Source organism: Rhinatrema bivittatum, chromosome 1 (genome assembly GCF_901001135.1).
Source record: "Rhinatrema bivittatum chromosome 1, aRhiBiv1.1, whole genome shotgun sequence".
Classification (NCBI taxonomy): Eukaryota; Metazoa; Chordata; class Amphibia; order Gymnophiona; family Rhinatrematidae; genus Rhinatrema; species Rhinatrema bivittatum.
In genome coordinates, this window is record NC_042615.1 from 825,436,380 (window position 1) to 825,453,639 (window position 17,260).

The window sequence follows — 17,260 nt, forward strand, 5'->3', positions numbered from 1 at the left end:
CATCCCTGGCCCCTAAACACTCATGTCCCACTCCCTACAAACACTTCTTGAATCCCCCCACACTCATCCTCCCCTCCTGATACCTGGTTCTAGCCAGCTGAGAGCTACACACCCCATTCAGCTCTGCAGATGCACAGGAGCTTCTTGGTCACCCACGACGCTTGCTGCTTGCCGGGTCTGCCCACGTGCTCCTGTGCATGTTTGCAGCACTGTGCTGGCCCCTGACACCGCGGGACTACCGCTCCCAGAAACCCCGGCTACGCGCAGGCGTCCTCCTTCCTTTGGCTCTCTCCAGGGCTCATGGTCCTGACGCACCTTGCCAGCACGAACGGGGAGGGAGGAGGGCGCCCGCGCAAGGCCGGGGCTTCTGGGAGTTGTAGTCCGGGGGAGTCAGGACTTAGCAGAGAGAGAAAGGGAGGGAAGCGGATGGCATGGAGAGGAGCAGGAGGTAAGAGCGGCCGGGGAGGATCCTGGAAGGGGAGGAGAGGCTGCAGGTCAGAAAGAGGCGTCAGTGCCTGCGAAGCCTCCCCCGCCCTGTGCCCGGCTGCTCCTCAGGGGACGGGAGAGCTGGGGCAGGAGATCGGTCCCGTCCCCGCTCTCTAATACTGGGCCGGGACCCAGGGCCATGACGCTGGATTTCTTTAGTTCTGGGCTAGGACTCGGGGCTCTGGAACTGGATCTCTTTACTTCTGGGCTGGGGCCCTGGTGCTGGATTTCTTTACTTCTGGGCAAGGACTAATGGATCTGGTGCTGGATTTCTTTGGTTCTGGGCTGGGACTCTGGGATCTGGTGCTGGATTTCTTTATCCATGGGCTGGGACTCTGGGATCTGGTGCTGGATTTCTTTGGTTCTGGGCTGGGACTCTGGGATCTGGTGCTGGATTTCTTTATCCATGGGCTGGGACTCTGGGATCTGGTGCTGGATTTCTTTGGTTCTGGGCTGGGACTATGGGATCTGGTGCTGGATTTCTTTGGTTCTGGGCAAGGACTCTGGGATCTGGTGCTGGATTTCTTTGGTTCTGGGCTGGGACTATGGGATCTGGTGCTGGATTTCTTTGGTTCTGGGCTGGGACTCTGGGATCTGGCGCTGGATTTCTTTGGTTCTGGGCAAGGACTCTTGGATCTGGTGCTGGATTTCTTTGGTTCTGGGCTGGGACTCTTGGATCTGGTGCTGGATTTCTTTATCCATGGGCTGGGACTCGGATCTGGTGCTGGATTTCTTTGGTTCTGGGCTGGGACTCTGGGATCTGGCGCTGGATTTCTTTACTTCTGGGCAAGGACTCTGGGATCTGGTGCTGGATTTCTTTATCCATGGGTTGGGACTCTGAGATCTGGTGCTGGATTTATTTGGTTCTGGGCTGGGACTAAGGGATCTGGTGCTAGATTTCTTTGGTTCTGGGCTGGTACTCTGGGATCTGGTGCTGGATTTCTTTGGTTCTGGGCTGGGACTCTGGGATCTGGCACTGGATTTCTTTGGTTCTGGGCTGGGACTCTGGGATCTGGTGCTGGATTTCTTTACTTCTGGGCTGGGACTCTGGGATCTGGTGCTGGATTTCTTTATCCAATGGTTGGGACTCTGGGATCTGGCGCTGGATTTCTTTGGTTCTGGGCTGGGACTCTGGGATCTGGCGCTGGATTTCTTTACTTCTGGGCTGGGACTCTGGGATCTGGCGCTGGATTTCTTTGGTTCTGGGCTGGGACTCTGGGATCTGGTGCTGGATTTCTTTATCCATGGGCTGGGACTCTGGGATCTGGTGCTGGATTTCTTTGGTTCTGGGCTGGGACTCTGGGATCTGGCGCTGGATTTCTTTACTTCTGGGCTGGGACTCTGGGATCTGGTGCTGGATTTCTTTATCCAATGGTTGGGACTCTGGGATCTGGCGCTGGATTTCTTTGGTTCTGGGCTGGGACTCGGATCTGGTGCTGAATTTCTTTGGTTCTGGGCTGGGACTCTGGGATCTGGCGCTAGATTTCATTATCCATGGGCTGGGACTCTGGGATCTGGTGCTGGATTTCTTTGGTTCTGGGCTGGGACTCGGATCTGGTGCTGAATTTCTTTGGTTCTGGGCTGGGACTCTGGGATCTGGTGCTGAATTTCTTTATCCATGGGCTGGGACTCTGGGATCTGGTGCTGAATTTCTTTGGTTCTGGGCTGGGACTCTGGGATCTGGCGCTAGATTTCTTTGGTTCTGGGCTGGGACTCTGGGATCTGGTGCTGGATTTCACTTCTGGGCTGGGACTCTGGGATCTGGTGCTGGATTTCTTTGGTTCTGGGCTGGGACTCTGGGATCTGGTGCTGGATTTCTTTACTTCTGGGCTGGGACTCTGGGATCTGGTGCTGGATTTCTTTATCCAATGGTTGGGACTCTGGGATCTGGCACTGGATTTCTTTGGTTCTGGGCTGGGACTCTGGGATCTGGCGCTGGATTTCTTTATCCATGGGTTGGGACGGATCTGGTGCTGAATTTCTTTTTCCAATGGTTGGGACTCTGGGATCTGGCACTGGATTTCTTTATCCAATGGTTGGGACTCTGGGATCTGGTGCTGAATTTCTTTGGTTCTGGGCTGGGACTCTGGGATCTGGCACTGGATTTCTTTGGTTCTGGGCTGGTACTCTGGGATCTGGCACTGGATTTCTTTATCCATGGGTTGGGACTCGGATCTGGTGCTGGATTTCTTTGGTTCTGGGCCGGAACTCTGGGATCTGGCGCTGGATTTCTTTACTTCTGGGCAAGGACTCTGGGATCTGGTGCTGGATTTCTTTGGTTCTGGGCTGGGACTCTGGGATCTGGCACTGGATTTCTTTGGTTCTGGGCTGGTACTCTGGGATCTGGCACTGGATTTCTTTATCCATGGGTTGGGACTCGGATCTGGTGCTGGATTTCTTTGGTTCTGGGCCGGAACTCTGGGATCTGGCGCTGGATTTCTTTACTTCTGGGCAAGGACTCTGGGATCTGGTGCTGGATTTCTTTATCCATGGGTTGGGACTCTGAGATCTGGTGCTGGATTTATTTGGTTCTGGGCTGGGACTAAGGGATCTGGTGCTAGATTTCTTTGGTTCTGGGCTGGTACTCTGGGATCTGGTGCTGGATTTCTTTGGTTCTGGGCTGGGACTCTGGGATCTGGCACTGGATTTCTTTGGTTCTGGGCTGGGACTCTGGGATCTGGCCCTGGATTTCTTTATCCATGGGTTGGGACTTGGGGGTTTGGCGCTGGATTTCTTTGGTTCTGGGTTGGGACTTGGGGGTTTGGTGCTGGATTTCTTTATCCAATGGTTGGGACTCTGGGATCTGGCGCTGGATTTCTTTGGTTCTGGGCTGGGACTCTGGGATCTGGCCCTGGATTTCTTTATCCATGGGTTGGGACTTGGGGGTTTGGCGCTGGATTTCTTTGGTTCTGGACTGGGACTCTCGGATCTGGTGCTGGATTTCTTTATCCAATGGTTGGGACTGGGATCTGGTGCTGGATTTCTTTATCCAATGGTTGGGACTCTGGGATCTGGCGCTGGATTTCTTTGGTTCTGGGCTGGGACTCTGGGATCTGGTGCTGGATTTCTTTATCCAATGGTTGAGACTCTGGGATCTGGCGCTGGATTTCTTTGGTTCTGGGCTGGGACTCTGGGATCTGGCGCTGGATTTCTTTACTTCTGGGCTGGGACTCTGGGATCTGGCGCTGGATTTCTTTGGTTCTGGGCTGGGACTCTGGGATCTGGTGCTGGATTTCTTTATCCATGGGCTGGGACTCTGGGATCTGGTGCTGGATTTCTTTGGTTCTGGGCTGGGACTCTGGGATCTGGCGCTGGATTTCTTTACTTCTGGGCTGGGACTCTGGGATCTGGTGCTGGATTTCTTTATCCAATGGTTGGGACTCTGGGATCTGGCGCTGGATTTCTTTGGTTCTGGGCTGGGACTCGGATCTGGTGCTGAATTTCTTTGGTTCTGGGCTGGGACTCTGGGATCTGGCGCTAGATTTCTTTATCCATGGGCTGGGACTCTGGGATCTGGTGCTGAATTTCTTTGGTTCTGGGCTGGGACTCTGGGATCTGGCGCTGGATTTCTTTGGTTCTGGGCTGGGACTCTGGGATCTGGTGCTGGATTTCTTTATCCATGGGCTGGGACTCTGGGATCTGGTGCTGGATTTCTTTATCCATGGGTTGGGACTCGGATCTGGTGCTGGATTTCTTTGGTTCTGGGCTGGGACTCGGATCTGGTGCTGAATTTCTTTGGTTCTGGGCTGGGACTCTGGGATCTGGTGCTGAATTTCTTTATCCATGGGCTGGGACTCTGGGATCTGGTGCTGAATTTCTTTGGTTCTGGGCTGGGACTCTGGGATCTGGCGCTAGATTTCTTTGGTTCTGGGCTGGGACTCTTGGATCTGGCGCTGGATTTCTTTACTTCTGGGCAAGGACTCTGGGATCTAGTGCTGGATTTCTTTATCCATGGGTTGGGACTCTGAGATCTGGTGCTGGATTTCTTTGGTTCTGGGCTGGGACTATGGGATCTGGCGCTAGATTTATTTGGTTCTGGGCTGGGACTAAGGGATCTGGCGCTAGATTTCTTTGGTTCTGGGTTGGGACTCGGATCTGGTGCTGGATTTCTTTGGTTCTGGGCCGGAACTCTGGGATCTGGCGCTGGATTTCTTTACTTCTGGGCAAGGACTCTGGGATCTGGTGCTGGATTTCTTTATCCATGGGTTGGGACTCTGAGATCTGGTGCTGGATTTCTTTGGTTCTGGGCTGGGACTCTGGGATCTGGCACTGGATTTCTTTGGTTCTGGGCTGGGACTCTGGGATCTGGTACTGGATTTCTTTATCCAATGGTTGGGACTCTGGGATCTGGTGCTGGATTTCTTTGGTTCTGGGCTGGGACTCTGGGATCTGGCACTGGATTTCTTTGGTTCTGGGCTGGGACTCTGGGATCTGGTACTGGATTTCTTTATCCAATGGTTGGGACTCTGGGATCTGGCGCTGGATTTCTTTGGTTCTGGGCTGGGACTCTGGGATCTGGCCCTGGATTTCTTTATCCATGGGTTGGGACTTGGGGGTTTGGCGCTGGATTTCTTTGGTTCTGGGTTGGGACTTGGGGGTTTGGTGCTGGATTTCTTTATCCAATGGTTGGGACTCTGGGATCTGGCGCTGGATTTCTTTGGTTCTGGGCTGGGACTTTGGGATCTGGCCCTGGATTTCTTTATCCATGGGTTGGGACTTGGGGGTTTGGCGCTGGATTTCTTTGGTTCTGGACTGGGACTCTCGGATCTGGTGCTGGATTTCTTTATCCAATGGTTGGGACTCTGGGATCTGGTGCTGGATTTCTTTATCCAATGGTTGGCTCTGGGATCTGGCGCTGGATTTCTTTGGTTCTGGGCTGGGACTCTGGGATCTTGTGCTGGATTTCTTTATCCAATGGTTGAGACTCTGGGATCTGGCGCTGGATTTCTTTGGTTCTGGGCTGGGACTCTGGGATCTGGTGCTAGATTTCTTTATCCAATGGTTGGGACTCTGGGATCTGGTGCTGGATTTCTTTGGTTCTGGGCTGAGACTCTGGGATCTGGCCCTGGATTTCTTTATCTATGGGTTGGGACTTGGGGGTTTGGCGCTGGATTTCTTTGGTTCTGGACTGGGACTCTCGGATCTGGTGCTGGATTTCTTTATCCATGGGTTGGGACTCTGGGATCTGGTGCTGGATTTCTTTATCCACTGGTTGGGACTCTGGGATCTGGCGCTGGATTTCTTTGGTTCTGGGCTGGGACTCTGGGATCTGGTGCTGGATTTCTTTGGTTCTGGGCTGGGATTCGGGGGTCTGGTGCTGGACTTCTTTATCCATGGGTTGGGACTCTGGGATCTGGTGCTGGATTTCTTTGGTTCTGGGCTGGGATTCGGGGGTCTGGCGCTGGACTTCTTTATCCATGGGTTGGGACTCGGGGCTCTGCTGAGTGTTGCTGCTTGTGTCTCTGATTTAGGAGCATGGCGCTCTTCGACAGGCTTTCTGGATGGCTCGGCCTGAAGAAGAGAGAGGTCCACGTTCTGTGTCTGGGGCTGGATAACAGCGGCAAAACAACGATCATTAACAAACTGAAACCTTCTAATGTAAGTGGAGCGTCTGAGCTACTGGAACTGAAATACTTTACAGCAAACTGTTCCTGAGCTAGTGCAATGCTTACCCAGTGCAATGGCATTCAAAGCCAGCTCTGGCTTGTAAAGAAAGCATATTCTGTTCTGTTCTATTCAGCTGGTTAAATAAAAATCAACAAACAAACAAAAATCGGTGTCAACAGGCCTGATCCTCTGCTCCCTAAAACAAGTGATAGCACAGCCCACCCCAAATCAATGAAAAGACGATGCAGGCCATTGCAGCCCAAGGCTTCTCCCCCATTGTGAAAAACCAGAGTCCAGCTCCCTGGCGACATCCAGTCCTGCTCTTACAGCAATGGTAGCATTGCCGTCCCATTCCTGCCTGCCGTGCACGAAGGTGAATAACGTTTTAGAGATCTGGGGAGGGAAGCTCGGCAGCTGGAGATAGCCCCACACCTTCGTTTTACTAAAGCGAGGGGACGCTCCACTTCCGGTGCCCTGCCAGCCTCGGTTTTAAGAACTGTTTAAACTTTATTGTACCGAAGGAGTTAGATTTTTAATTCTGTCCATTTTACTTTTCTTTTCAAGACTCAAATGCAAGACATCGTTCCAACCATAGGATTCAGCGTAGAGAAATTCATGACATCCAGGTAACTGCATAATGTCGAGATCTGGTCCCTGAAAAGAACAGATTAAGAGATGCCAGGCCTGTCCTCTGACGAGGGATGATTGTGCCGCCTGTGAACTATCGGAGACCCCCGGCTGTTGGTGCAGCTCGGTACCGGCGGAGGTGCAAATTCTCGACAAGAGATTATGGGAAAGCAAATCAAAGTCACGGTTATTGACTTGAAATCATCACGTGGACCGTGGCGCCGGTCTGTGGCTCATCAGCACCTGTGCTGTTCCTTTTTTTTTTCTTTTTTTTCCCGGCCCGGCAGGTTCCTCCTGGGCTTGCAGCTCAGTGGGACCCGGTATCGTCTGGGTTATTGCTGCGCTGAGCCATCAGTCGCTGGTCAGCCGGGCCATCGCAGAGACGGCACATGAACCTGCTTTAGCGATCAAAAGCAGAACCCTCCTGTGCCTCTTCCACTTCTCCCATTGCTTTTCCCGGGCTGCGCGCAGGGGACGTTTCCAGCGCGCGTGAAATATTCTGGTCCCAGTGAACCCGGGCTAGCATTCTGCATCTCGGCTGAATCTGTGGCCCGGCGTGGGAGGGGGTGGGAAGGGGAGGTTCCTCGTCGCTGGAGGCCTTTTCCCGTCTCCCTGAAAGCGGAGCTGCGCTCACGGCATCAGGAGCTTCATCCTGGCGATGCCCCGCTGGCCCCGAGGTTTGGAAACGTTTTTTTTCTCTCTCTGTGTCAGACCTCTCACGTCCTTCTTCTCCTCTTCAGTTTGTCCTTTACAGTGTTCGATATGTCCGGACAAGGCAGGTACAGGAGCCTGTGGGAGCATTATTACAGGTAAGTGGGGGCGCCCGGGTCCCGCCCTCCCGTTTCCCAGCAGGGGCTGACGGGTGGCTTCCTAGGAGGCTCCTGCTGTTTGCACCTTCCCTCGGGCAGCTTTAGGGCTCGCTGCAGTTGCTCAGGGTCCTCTGGAGAAATGGGAGGGAAGGAACCGTATTGCAGGTGTGAAAACCAGATGGGCACCTTCAGCAATGAATCTGCACCTTAGCCAGATCAAAGCGTTTAGTATTCACTGGTACAGGGTTGGAAATGTGGACATGGTAGGCCGTAGCTACCCCATGGCCAATATTATTTATCTATTTGGCCTGGATCAACAGGTGCCACTAGCAGAAGGCTGCCAGCCATGAAACGACTGCTTCTGGAGTCTGGGGGGGGAGGCAGAAGCAGCAGGAGGGGGTAGATCTGGGAGCAGCTCTTTCCTTCTCTGCGCTGTCTGCTCCAGCCCCTCCCCTCCTGTACCCTGCAGGCTGCCTGGTAGAGAAGGGACAGGAGCAGGAGGCAGAGAGCTGTTCTCTGCTGAGTATGATTTGCTTATGGTTAGGGAAGGGGGGAGTGCTGGGGTCAGTCCTGCAGCTGGGGAAGAGGGAGAGTGCATTGCGATGGAGAAAGTACAGAGAAGGGCAACCAAAATGATAAAGGGGATGGAACAGCTCCCCTATGAGGAAAGGCTGAAGAGGTTAGGGCTGTTCAGCTTGGAGAAGAGATGGCTGAGGGGGGATACGATAGAGGTCTTTAAGATCATGAGAGGTCTTGAACGAGTAGATGTGACTCGGTTATTTACACTTTCGAATAATAGAAGGACTAGGGGGCATTCTATGAAGTTAGCAAGTAGCACATTTAAGACTAATCGGAGAAATTTCTTTTTCACTCAACGCACAATAAAGCTCTGGAATTTGTTGCCAGAGGATGTGGTTAGTGCGGTTAGTGTAGCTGGGTTCAAAAAAGGTTTGGATAAGTTCTTGGAGGAGAAGTCCATTAATGGCTATTAATCAAGTTTACTTAGGAAATAGCCACTGCTATTAATTGCATCAGTAGCATGGGATCTTCTTAGTGTTTGGGTAATTGCCAGGTTCTTGTGGCCTGGTTTGGCCACTGTTGGAAACAGGATGCTGGGCTTGATGGACCCTTGGTCTGACCCAGCATGGCAATTTCTTATGCTCTTATGTTCATGTACGCCTTGCGGCTTGCGGCTAGTGCTGGGTCATCCCTGGAGGGGGGAAGATATTGCATGTTTGTGTCATAGCTTGTCTGCGGTGGGGAGGGGAATTGAAGAGGGTAATTTAATGCATGCACCCCCCTTTCCAATCCACGCCAAATCTCAAGGTGTCCACAACTCACAAGTTCTCAGCTAGGGACCTTGCAGAGAGCTGGCTGGGCGAGGGAGCACATGCTGTTTCATGCTGCGCGCTGTACAAACACCGTGCACTGGGAATGTAAGCGGGACTGGTGGTGACCTCTGAAGTGCGGGTGAATGCTGATGCCATACATAGAAAGATAAAACGGAGATTGTGTTAGAAAACTAAGCAGCTGCGGAGGAGAAGCGACACCTTGGACCTGTGCAAAACGGAGGAGGAGACTGAGCAGTGAAACGTTTAGAAAGTGGCTGAGCCGGGTGGGTAAAAGGCCCTGCAGTGAGATTCCTGCTGCTGTGTGGGTCCTGAGCGTCAGTGACAGGTTTGCTGTAAAGCTTCTGAGTCTGGTTTTGTGATGGATCTCAGTGTGCTGAGTAGTGGTTTGCATTGCTGTGAATTAGATCTAAAATCGAATTCCCTGTCCGTACCACGGATCAGTCCAGGCAGTGGGTTCTGTCCCCCTTCCAGCAGATGGAAGAGCAAAACCTGTAAGGACGGCCCCTAATAGGCTGGAGCGCCCTCTGCGTCCCTCCGGTATTTCTCTGACTCCAGCAGATGAAAGGTGGCACCTGATAGACTTTGATTCTATTTCCCTCGCTTTCTTAATTTTTCTCTCTTTTTTCCGATCTGGTGCACACAGCGGCCAGAGGAGTCTCATCAGCTGTGGCAGCCAGGAGACAACTCTGGCTCCGAAGCTGGTCGGCCGATGCATCTTCCAAAACGAGACTCACGAGGATGCCCTTCACAGGATCCCTCCTGTTCGGCAGCGAACTAGAGAAACTGGCAAACACATGGGGCGAGTCCCCATTGCCGCGCCAGAATAAGAAAACCCAGCGACCCTTCCCCCGGTCCTCCAGGGGCAGAGGTTCACAGCGCTTCAACCCAATCAGAAATAATTATCAAGCGCCCCGCCCTACAGGCAGGAACCAGTCCTTTCGGAAGGGGAACCGGTTCGGGTCCAGGCCCCAGCCGCACCCCACAATGAGATTCAGCCGACCCCGTTCAAGGGAAGAAGCCATAGGGGGCAGACTAGCCCTATTCTACCACAGATGGGTCGAGATAACTTCGGACAAGTGGGTCCTAACCATCATTCGAGAGGGGTACTGCCTGGATTTCCTATGAAATCGGAAGCAGCATCCGCAAGGAATGATACTGCTGGTTCCATGGCTTCCCCAGGTCTGCGATAGGCAGGCACATGTCAGCACGGTGCAGCAGGCCGCGATTTGCAGGGACATAGCAGCGACGTCAAAGGACTGTTTAAGGATGCATTCCAGACGTCGGTCATGAGCATCTTTGAGCGCTGCGCCGCCCTCCACTGGGATAGTAGTGCACTTCGAGACCGGGGCATCAGAAGGTCTTTGGCCACCGGGTCCAGAGGGTACATGGCTGCCATAGCTCTTCCCCCTTTGAATGTGGACTCTGGATGTTCAGGCTCGGGAGGACACGGCATTTGCAAGGGCAGTACTAAGTGGGTCACGGGCAGCCTCCCACCCGGTTCGGCAGTAGCTTTTATACATCCCACTGGTCCTGAGTCCATCTGCTACACGCTAGGAAATGGAGAAATTACTTACCTGACAATTTCGTTTTCCTTAGTGTAGACAGATGGACTCAGCAGCCCGCCCTTGGCTGCCGTTACTCACGGAATTTCGAATGAAAGAAGGGTAAGCCATGCTTTCCTTCACTTTGGACACCCAAACCTTTCCAGTTGAGCTCAATGGCGGTCTCCAGCTATAGCCAATTCAACCAGATCAAGTTATAAAGTTTAACCAAAGTTAATCAAATTAGTCAGTCACACATATATCCACAATGCTTTTCGAGGAGAATACTGAGGAGCTGCACTTCCTGCAGGGGCATATGTACTAGGGGCTGACGTCAGATTGAAATCTGATCCGTCTCCAACTGCTATCAGGAGTACACTATACCCACTGGTCCTGAGTCCATCTGTCTACACTAAGGAAAACAAAATGATCAGGTAAGTAATTTCTCCATTGTTTCCTCTCTGACTGTGCATTTGGGGTAAGTTTTATGTATTTTTTCTTTCAGCATTTCTAATTAGCTGTCACTGGGTGCACTTTGGAGACGCCCACCCTGAGACGTCGCTTCCTCATGGCAGTTGAGACAGAGACGCCATTCCTCTGTCTCCCTAACTTGCATACCTTTTGAGTATTGCTGCTGCTGACAGACTCCGGGACAGTTTTTTGGCTCGGTTTCTCCTCTCTCTCTCCCATGCCTCGTTCAACGCAATGTTCAGCCTGCGGGGAGCCCAGGTTGCGGCTCTCCCGCGATAGCCTTATGCGCAAGGTGCCTCCCCGGCGGGCAGGGATCCTCGAGGCCAGGGGGGTGTTCGATTTTGTGCGCTTCTGCGCGCCCACCCTCTGGAGGTAGGCCCCGTTCCCTTCTGAAGAGGGAACGACGGCCATCTTGAATTCAGAGCTGCCTGCTCCTACACCTCCAGATCTAACTGACGACTCCGGATCTTTGATCCCCCCCTCCCGCCGAATCTTACTCCGGCGATCCCACCCGATGCTATTTTACCTTCGGGGCAGTTGAATGTGGTCCCTCCCGCTGCCGCCGCCCCCCCTCCCCCCCCCCCCCCCCCGGGCCATTTTCTACAGAGTTCATTTTACTTATTCCTAATGCTTACTTAGCACGGATCTCTCAGGATGCAGCAGCTCCTCCTCCCCCCAAAATCTCCAGGCTTTAAGGGAGTGGGGATTCTCCGGATCTCGCCCAGGTACCTGTACCACCTGTAATATCAGGGACAGGGGCCACACAATTACCAGGAGCAGGGGCCACACAACTGCTAGGAATCCCTCAGGGACCCTCTCGGGTATGGGTAGTCTCCCATGCGGCCAACCCAAACCCCCTCCCTCCTCAGGATCCTGATCCAGACCTGGATGATCGCAACTGGAAGGGAATGACGCCCGCCTTTTATGGCTTTTTCAGAGGGACGAATTGGGGCTGGAGGAATTAGATATTGAGGCCCCGCAGGAACCTGCAGGGCCCAGTGCAACCGGGAGGAAGGGGGACCCTGTCCTGGCGGGTCTCCGTCCACCAGCGAAAACCTTTCCTTTTCATCCCAGGCTTCTTCAGTTGTCGAGGGAGTGGGATGTTCCTGATGGCTTCCTCAGGGTCGGCAGAGCGTTGGACAAACTGTACCCGCGCCCAGAAGAATCTTTGGATTTCCTCAAAGTACCCAGCATTGATGCATCAGTGTCCACGGTCACAAAGAGAACAACTATCCCGGTCACTGGCGGCACCGCGCTAAAATACAACTCGAAGTGTATTTGAAGAGAATTTTCGAAGTTTCTGCTCTGGGGGTCCAAGCGGCAGCCTGCAGCTCTCTCATGCAATGAGCAGGGCTTCGTTGGATGCAGCAATTGTTCCCAGGCTCAACCCAGAGCATGGGTTGAGCCTCCTGTCCAGCAGATGGAGACAGACCAAAACTGAAAGGGTATCCTATATCAGGACAGAGCCTACCCTGCAGCCCTTCAGTATTTGTCTGTCCCCAGCAGATGCAGGCAGCTCACCTTGCGGTTCCCTTACTTCTTCATTTTATCTTTACCCTGCGGGGTTTATTTCTCTGTCTTTCCCAAGTTCAAGCAAGTATTATTCTCATTTATATTTAACTTTTATAGTTATATGTAACTCCAAAAAAAAAAATGTTTTTCTGAGTTCTTAAAACAGCTCTGTCGTTTAGGAGGCAGAGCTGTCTCCTCGCTCTTGAGGGGCCTAGAGGGGCTTGCCCCGAGTTTCTCAGTCTAGGCTCCCTTCCCGGTGACCAGTGTAATTGGGGTGATACTGGTGTTGTCCAGTCACTCCCCCTAAATACCTGCCTTAATTCCCTGCTTTAATTCCCCGGCAGCACTAACAGGGAAGCGCATTCCCCTGTCTTACAAAAAAAAAACCTCTGAAGTTGAACTTTTCAAGTGCAAACGGAAGGCAGACGATTTACCTCTGTTTCAGTCAGAGAAGGGAGCGGTCAGGGTTCGATCGCCTGCACTTGCTCCTCTCCCCAGCACTGCTCAGCTGTTTGCTCCGGCTCTGCATTTTCCCACGTCTCAGCCCTGTCAGTCATGCCGCGAGCTCATTTCTGTTTAGCCTCCGGGGAGCTTTTCCTTACGGCTCTCCCATGATGGGCTTGGTGCTGGGTGTCTGCCAGGTGGGGAGGGTCCCTCCGGCGCAGAGTCAGCCAGTGATCCAGGGGCATTTATTTTGTCTCATGGCCAGGCCGTTCCCGTCTCAGTAAACCGTGGGAACGGCGGCCATTTTAGGTGTTAGTGCAGCTCCCGATTTGGAGCTGCAGAGGGGAGGGAATTCTGATTTATAAGTTTCTCTAGTCGCTTGGAGCCTGAGGCCCCCCCCCCCCTCAAATTGAGGGGTAGAAAGAGGAAGTTATTTCCACTCTGCTGCTGGCTCGGAAGCTATGTACCTCTCTCGCTTATGTCTGGTTCTGGAAAGTTTGAGAATGCATGTGCGGTCTCTGGCGTACCGGTTCGTACAGCTCAGATATCCCAGGTTTTTGTCTTTTCTTCCTCCATAAGGGCCTATCTACAGATCATTTTTCAGCTCCTTGTGAGTCCAAGTGTCCACCTTCAGCTCCCACAGGCAGCGTTGATGGTTATTCGGTGGCGGTTCACCTGGATATCACTCTTTTCCTCAAGGGGGCAAAACGCTTACATCCGCCGGTTCGGGTTACTTGTCCTTCGTGGACTCTTAGCTTGGTTCTTCGGGCTCTTTGTGAGGCACTTTTCGAACCTCTCCTCCGGTCTACTCTTTAAGATTGGATGCTTAGGGCTGTGTTTTCTGGTTTCCTTTTGCTCTGCCAGATTAGTGTCAGGGATTCCAGCGCTGTTTTGCAGGAAACCTTCCTCCATCTCTCGGATTCAGGGGTTTCTCTCAAGACTGTACCTTCCTTCTTGCCAAAGGTTGTCTTTTTCTCCCTTATCACCCAGTCGGTGGAACTCCCTGCTTCTCCTGACGATATAGCAGGTACATCGGGAGTGTTCTTGGGTATCTTGTTGTACAGCGGGTTTTTGGCGTTACATTCCGGTTACCAATGTGTTCCGAGTCTCGGTTCAGCTTTTTTCCTCTGGAGAAGTCCCAATAGGGCCTCCAGGCTCCCAAGACTACGATTGCTCGTTGGTTGCAGGAGACGATTGCGTTAGCCTATATCTGTCGCAGCCGAGCGGTTCGTGACGGTCTTCAGGCTCATTCTTTGCGATCTCAGGCTACGTCGTGGGCAGAGAGTCCAGGGGTCTCTCCTCAGGAGATATGCGAGGCAGCTACGTGGCATTCCCTGCATACCTTTGCTAGTCATTTCCGTCGGGATGTTTGGGTACCAGTCTTTGCGTCCTTCAGGTTCTGCGAGCGGGACTGTCTCAATCCCACCCTATGTAGGGAAGCTTTGGTACATCCCATGGTCTGGACTGATCCGGGTATGTACACGGAAAGGAAAATTAGTTCTTACCTGTTAATTTTCGTTCCGGTAGTACCACAGATCAGTCCAGACGCCCTCCTGTCTTTACTCGTCCGCTCGAAGTTTTCTTTTTGTCCTTACAGGTACTCTTGACAGTTCCTTTCCTGGATAATCTTTACTGGCACCGAACGTATCTCTTAAGATGACAATGGCTATTTGTGCAAGAGCGCTTATTTACAGAGTTCATTCAATTTTTCTATTGTTCACTTACCAATTTTATTGGTTATCTTGTTACTTGCTTGACCTTATACTCGTTGTCCTTATACTTTTCTGCTTTGACAATGGTTATACTGAAGGGATGAAGGGTAGGCTCTGACCTGATATAGGATACCCTTACAGTTTTGGTCTGTCTCCAACCCTTGGTCTGGACTGATCTGTGGTACTACAGGAACGAAAACTAATAGGTAAGAACTAATTTTCCTTTAGGTGCTCAAGAGCTTCCCCCGGACGAAGCACGGCAAGCGGACCGCCTGGAGGCGGTAATTGCATATGGAGCAGACGCTCTGTATGATCTCCTCCGAGTCCTGGCCAGGTCCATGGTCTCCGCCGTCTCAGCTAGATGCCTGCTTTGGCTCCGTAATTGGTCTGCGGATTCTTCCTCCAAAGCTCGGCTGGGCTCCTATCCTTTCAAAGGCAAATTGCTTTTTGGAGAAGAACTGGAACAGCTCATCCAGTCCCTTGGAGAGAATAAGGTGCATAAGTTGCCCGAAGATTGACCTTGGAGTTACAGGACTTTCAGCTCAATGCGCTCCCGCTTCAGGGGCCAGTGTCGCTTTAGTCAGTCCAGACCAGTTCCTCAGAGACCGACCTCCACTCGATCACAGTCCTGATCCCAATCCTTTCGAGGCCGAAGACAATCCAGGGATAACCCCTCCCAAGGGGCTCCCAAGTCCACACAATGAAGTATTGCTGGCCCACTCTTCAAAATAGGGGGACGGCTGTCCCTCTTCTACAAGGAGTGGGTCAAGATCACCTCAGACCAGTGGATTTTGGATATCCTAAATCACAGCTACGCTTTAGAATTTGCTTGGCGTCTAAGAGACTGGTTTGTCTTCTCCCCCTGTGGCCCGGTGAAGAAGCAAGGCATAGGGAGGCAAACACTAGATCGGCTCCTGAGCTTGGGGGCTATCTTCCCTGTTCCCTTGCCAGAGCAAGGGTCAGGCCACTATTCCATCTACTTCGTGGTTCCCAAGAAGGAGGGGTCCTTCTGTCCAATCCTCGACCTCAAAAATGGTCAACAGGGCCCTCAAGATTCCACACTTTCGGATGGAAATTTTACGTTTGGTGATCGCGACAGTCCACAAAGGGGAGTTTCTAGTTTCCCTGGACTTGATGGAAACTTATCTGCATATTCCTATTCTTCAAGCAAATCAGCGCTTCCTTTGCTTCAAGATTCTCGGACAGCATTTTCAATTTCAGGCTCTGCCATTCGGTCTGGTGACCGCGCCAAGGACGTTCACCAAAGTGATGGTGGTGGTAGCCGCCGCTCTCCGAAAAGAGGGGGATCCTAGTTCACCCTTATCTGGACGACTGGCTCATCCAGGCGTAGTCCCGGGATCTGTGCCAACAAGTTGTCGACAGGGTGCTACACCTCTTTCGTTCCCTGGGATGGGTCGTCAATCTAGCCAAGAGCCATCTCACCCCCTCACAAACAATCAACTTTCTAGGCGCCCACTTCAACACCAGACAGGTGAAAGTCTTCCTACGTCAGGATCGGGCCGACTCTCTCATTGTTCAAGTGCAATGCTTCAGGAATCTCTCTCTCCCCACAGCCTGAGACTACCTCCAGGTGCTGGGTTTCATGGCTTCAACTATAGACTTAGTGCTGTGGGCCTTTGCCCATATGCGTCCGTTACAGCAGGCATTACTCTCTCGCTGGAAGCCTGTGTCTTGAGAGTTTCAGGCTCCTCTCCCGCTTTTGGACTCTGCCAGACACAGCCTGCTCTGGTGGATCAGCCTGGATCAACTGTTGCAAGGAGTGGACCTGGAGATCCCACAGTGGGTGATTGTCACCACAGATGCCAGCCTCTCCGGCTGGGGAGCGGTGTGCAGGATGCAGTCGAGTCAGGGGCAATGGTCGCCCGTCCAGGCGACATGGCCTATCAATCGTCTGGAAACCGGGGCGGTTCGTCTGGTGTTGAAACGTTTCCTCCCCTTAGTCCGAGGGCTAGCAGTGCAAATTCTCTCCGACAACGCAACGATAGTAGCATACATCAACCTCCAGTTGAGAGACAGACAAGTTGATGGCGTGGGTGGAGCTCCATCTGTCCCGACTGGCGGCATCCCACATAGCGGGGGTGGACAATGTTCAAGCAGACTTCTTAAGTCGACAGCGCTTGGATCCAGGGGAGTGGGAGCTCTCCAAAGAAGCAATGCAGCTCCTGGTGTGACAATGGGGGACTCCCCATCTAGACCTGATGGCGACGCAACAGAATGCGAAAGCCCTGTGCTTCTTCAGTCGCAGAAGGGAGCACGGCGCAGAGGGTATAGATGCCCTGGTCCTTTCATGGCCACGGGACCTCCTGCTCTACGTGTTTCCACCCTGGCTGCTGGTGGGGAAGGTACTACGGAGAATAGAACTCCATCAGGGTCCAGTAATCCTGGTAGCACCGGAATGAGCTCAAAGACTGTGGTTCGCAGATGTTACGACTGCTGCTCAGAATTAGTGGAACCACAGTTGGAGACCGCTTACCTTAGGAGACGGGAGCCGGAACTGGAAAATGACAGCGAAATCCGAAAGACAGTCCTGGTCAGGGCAGGCAGCAGGCAATCAGAAACCAAAGCAGATAATCCAACAGGCAGGCGGCAAGCAGGGTAATCCAGTAGACAGTCCAGGTCAGGGCAGGCAGCAGGCAATCAGGAACCAAAGCAGATAATCCAACAGGCAGGCGGCAAGC

At 52.7% G+C, this 17,260-nt stretch overlaps 1 protein-coding gene across 3 annotated transcripts in view; it reads left to right on the forward strand.

Annotated features, from left to right (window-relative positions):
* Positions 1 to 349: 349 nt before the first annotated feature.
* Positions 350 to 17,260, forward strand: part of LOC115079089 (ADP-ribosylation factor-like protein 6) — a 48,971-nt gene continuing 32,060 nt past the window's right edge. For 2 of the 3 annotated variants that reach the window (XM_029582137.1, XM_029582147.1), the window contains exons 1-4: positions 350 to 448; positions 5,958 to 6,084; positions 6,658 to 6,719; positions 7,461 to 7,529. In XM_029582137.1, the coding sequence (XP_029437997.1) occupies positions 432 to 448; positions 5,958 to 6,084; positions 6,658 to 6,719; positions 7,461 to 7,529 (275 nt within the window). In that variant the 5' untranslated portion in view covers positions 350 to 431. The remainder of the gene's footprint in view (positions 449 to 5,957; positions 6,085 to 6,657; positions 6,720 to 7,460; positions 7,530 to 17,260) is intronic. The other variant, XM_029582154.1, reaches the window with a different exon arrangement.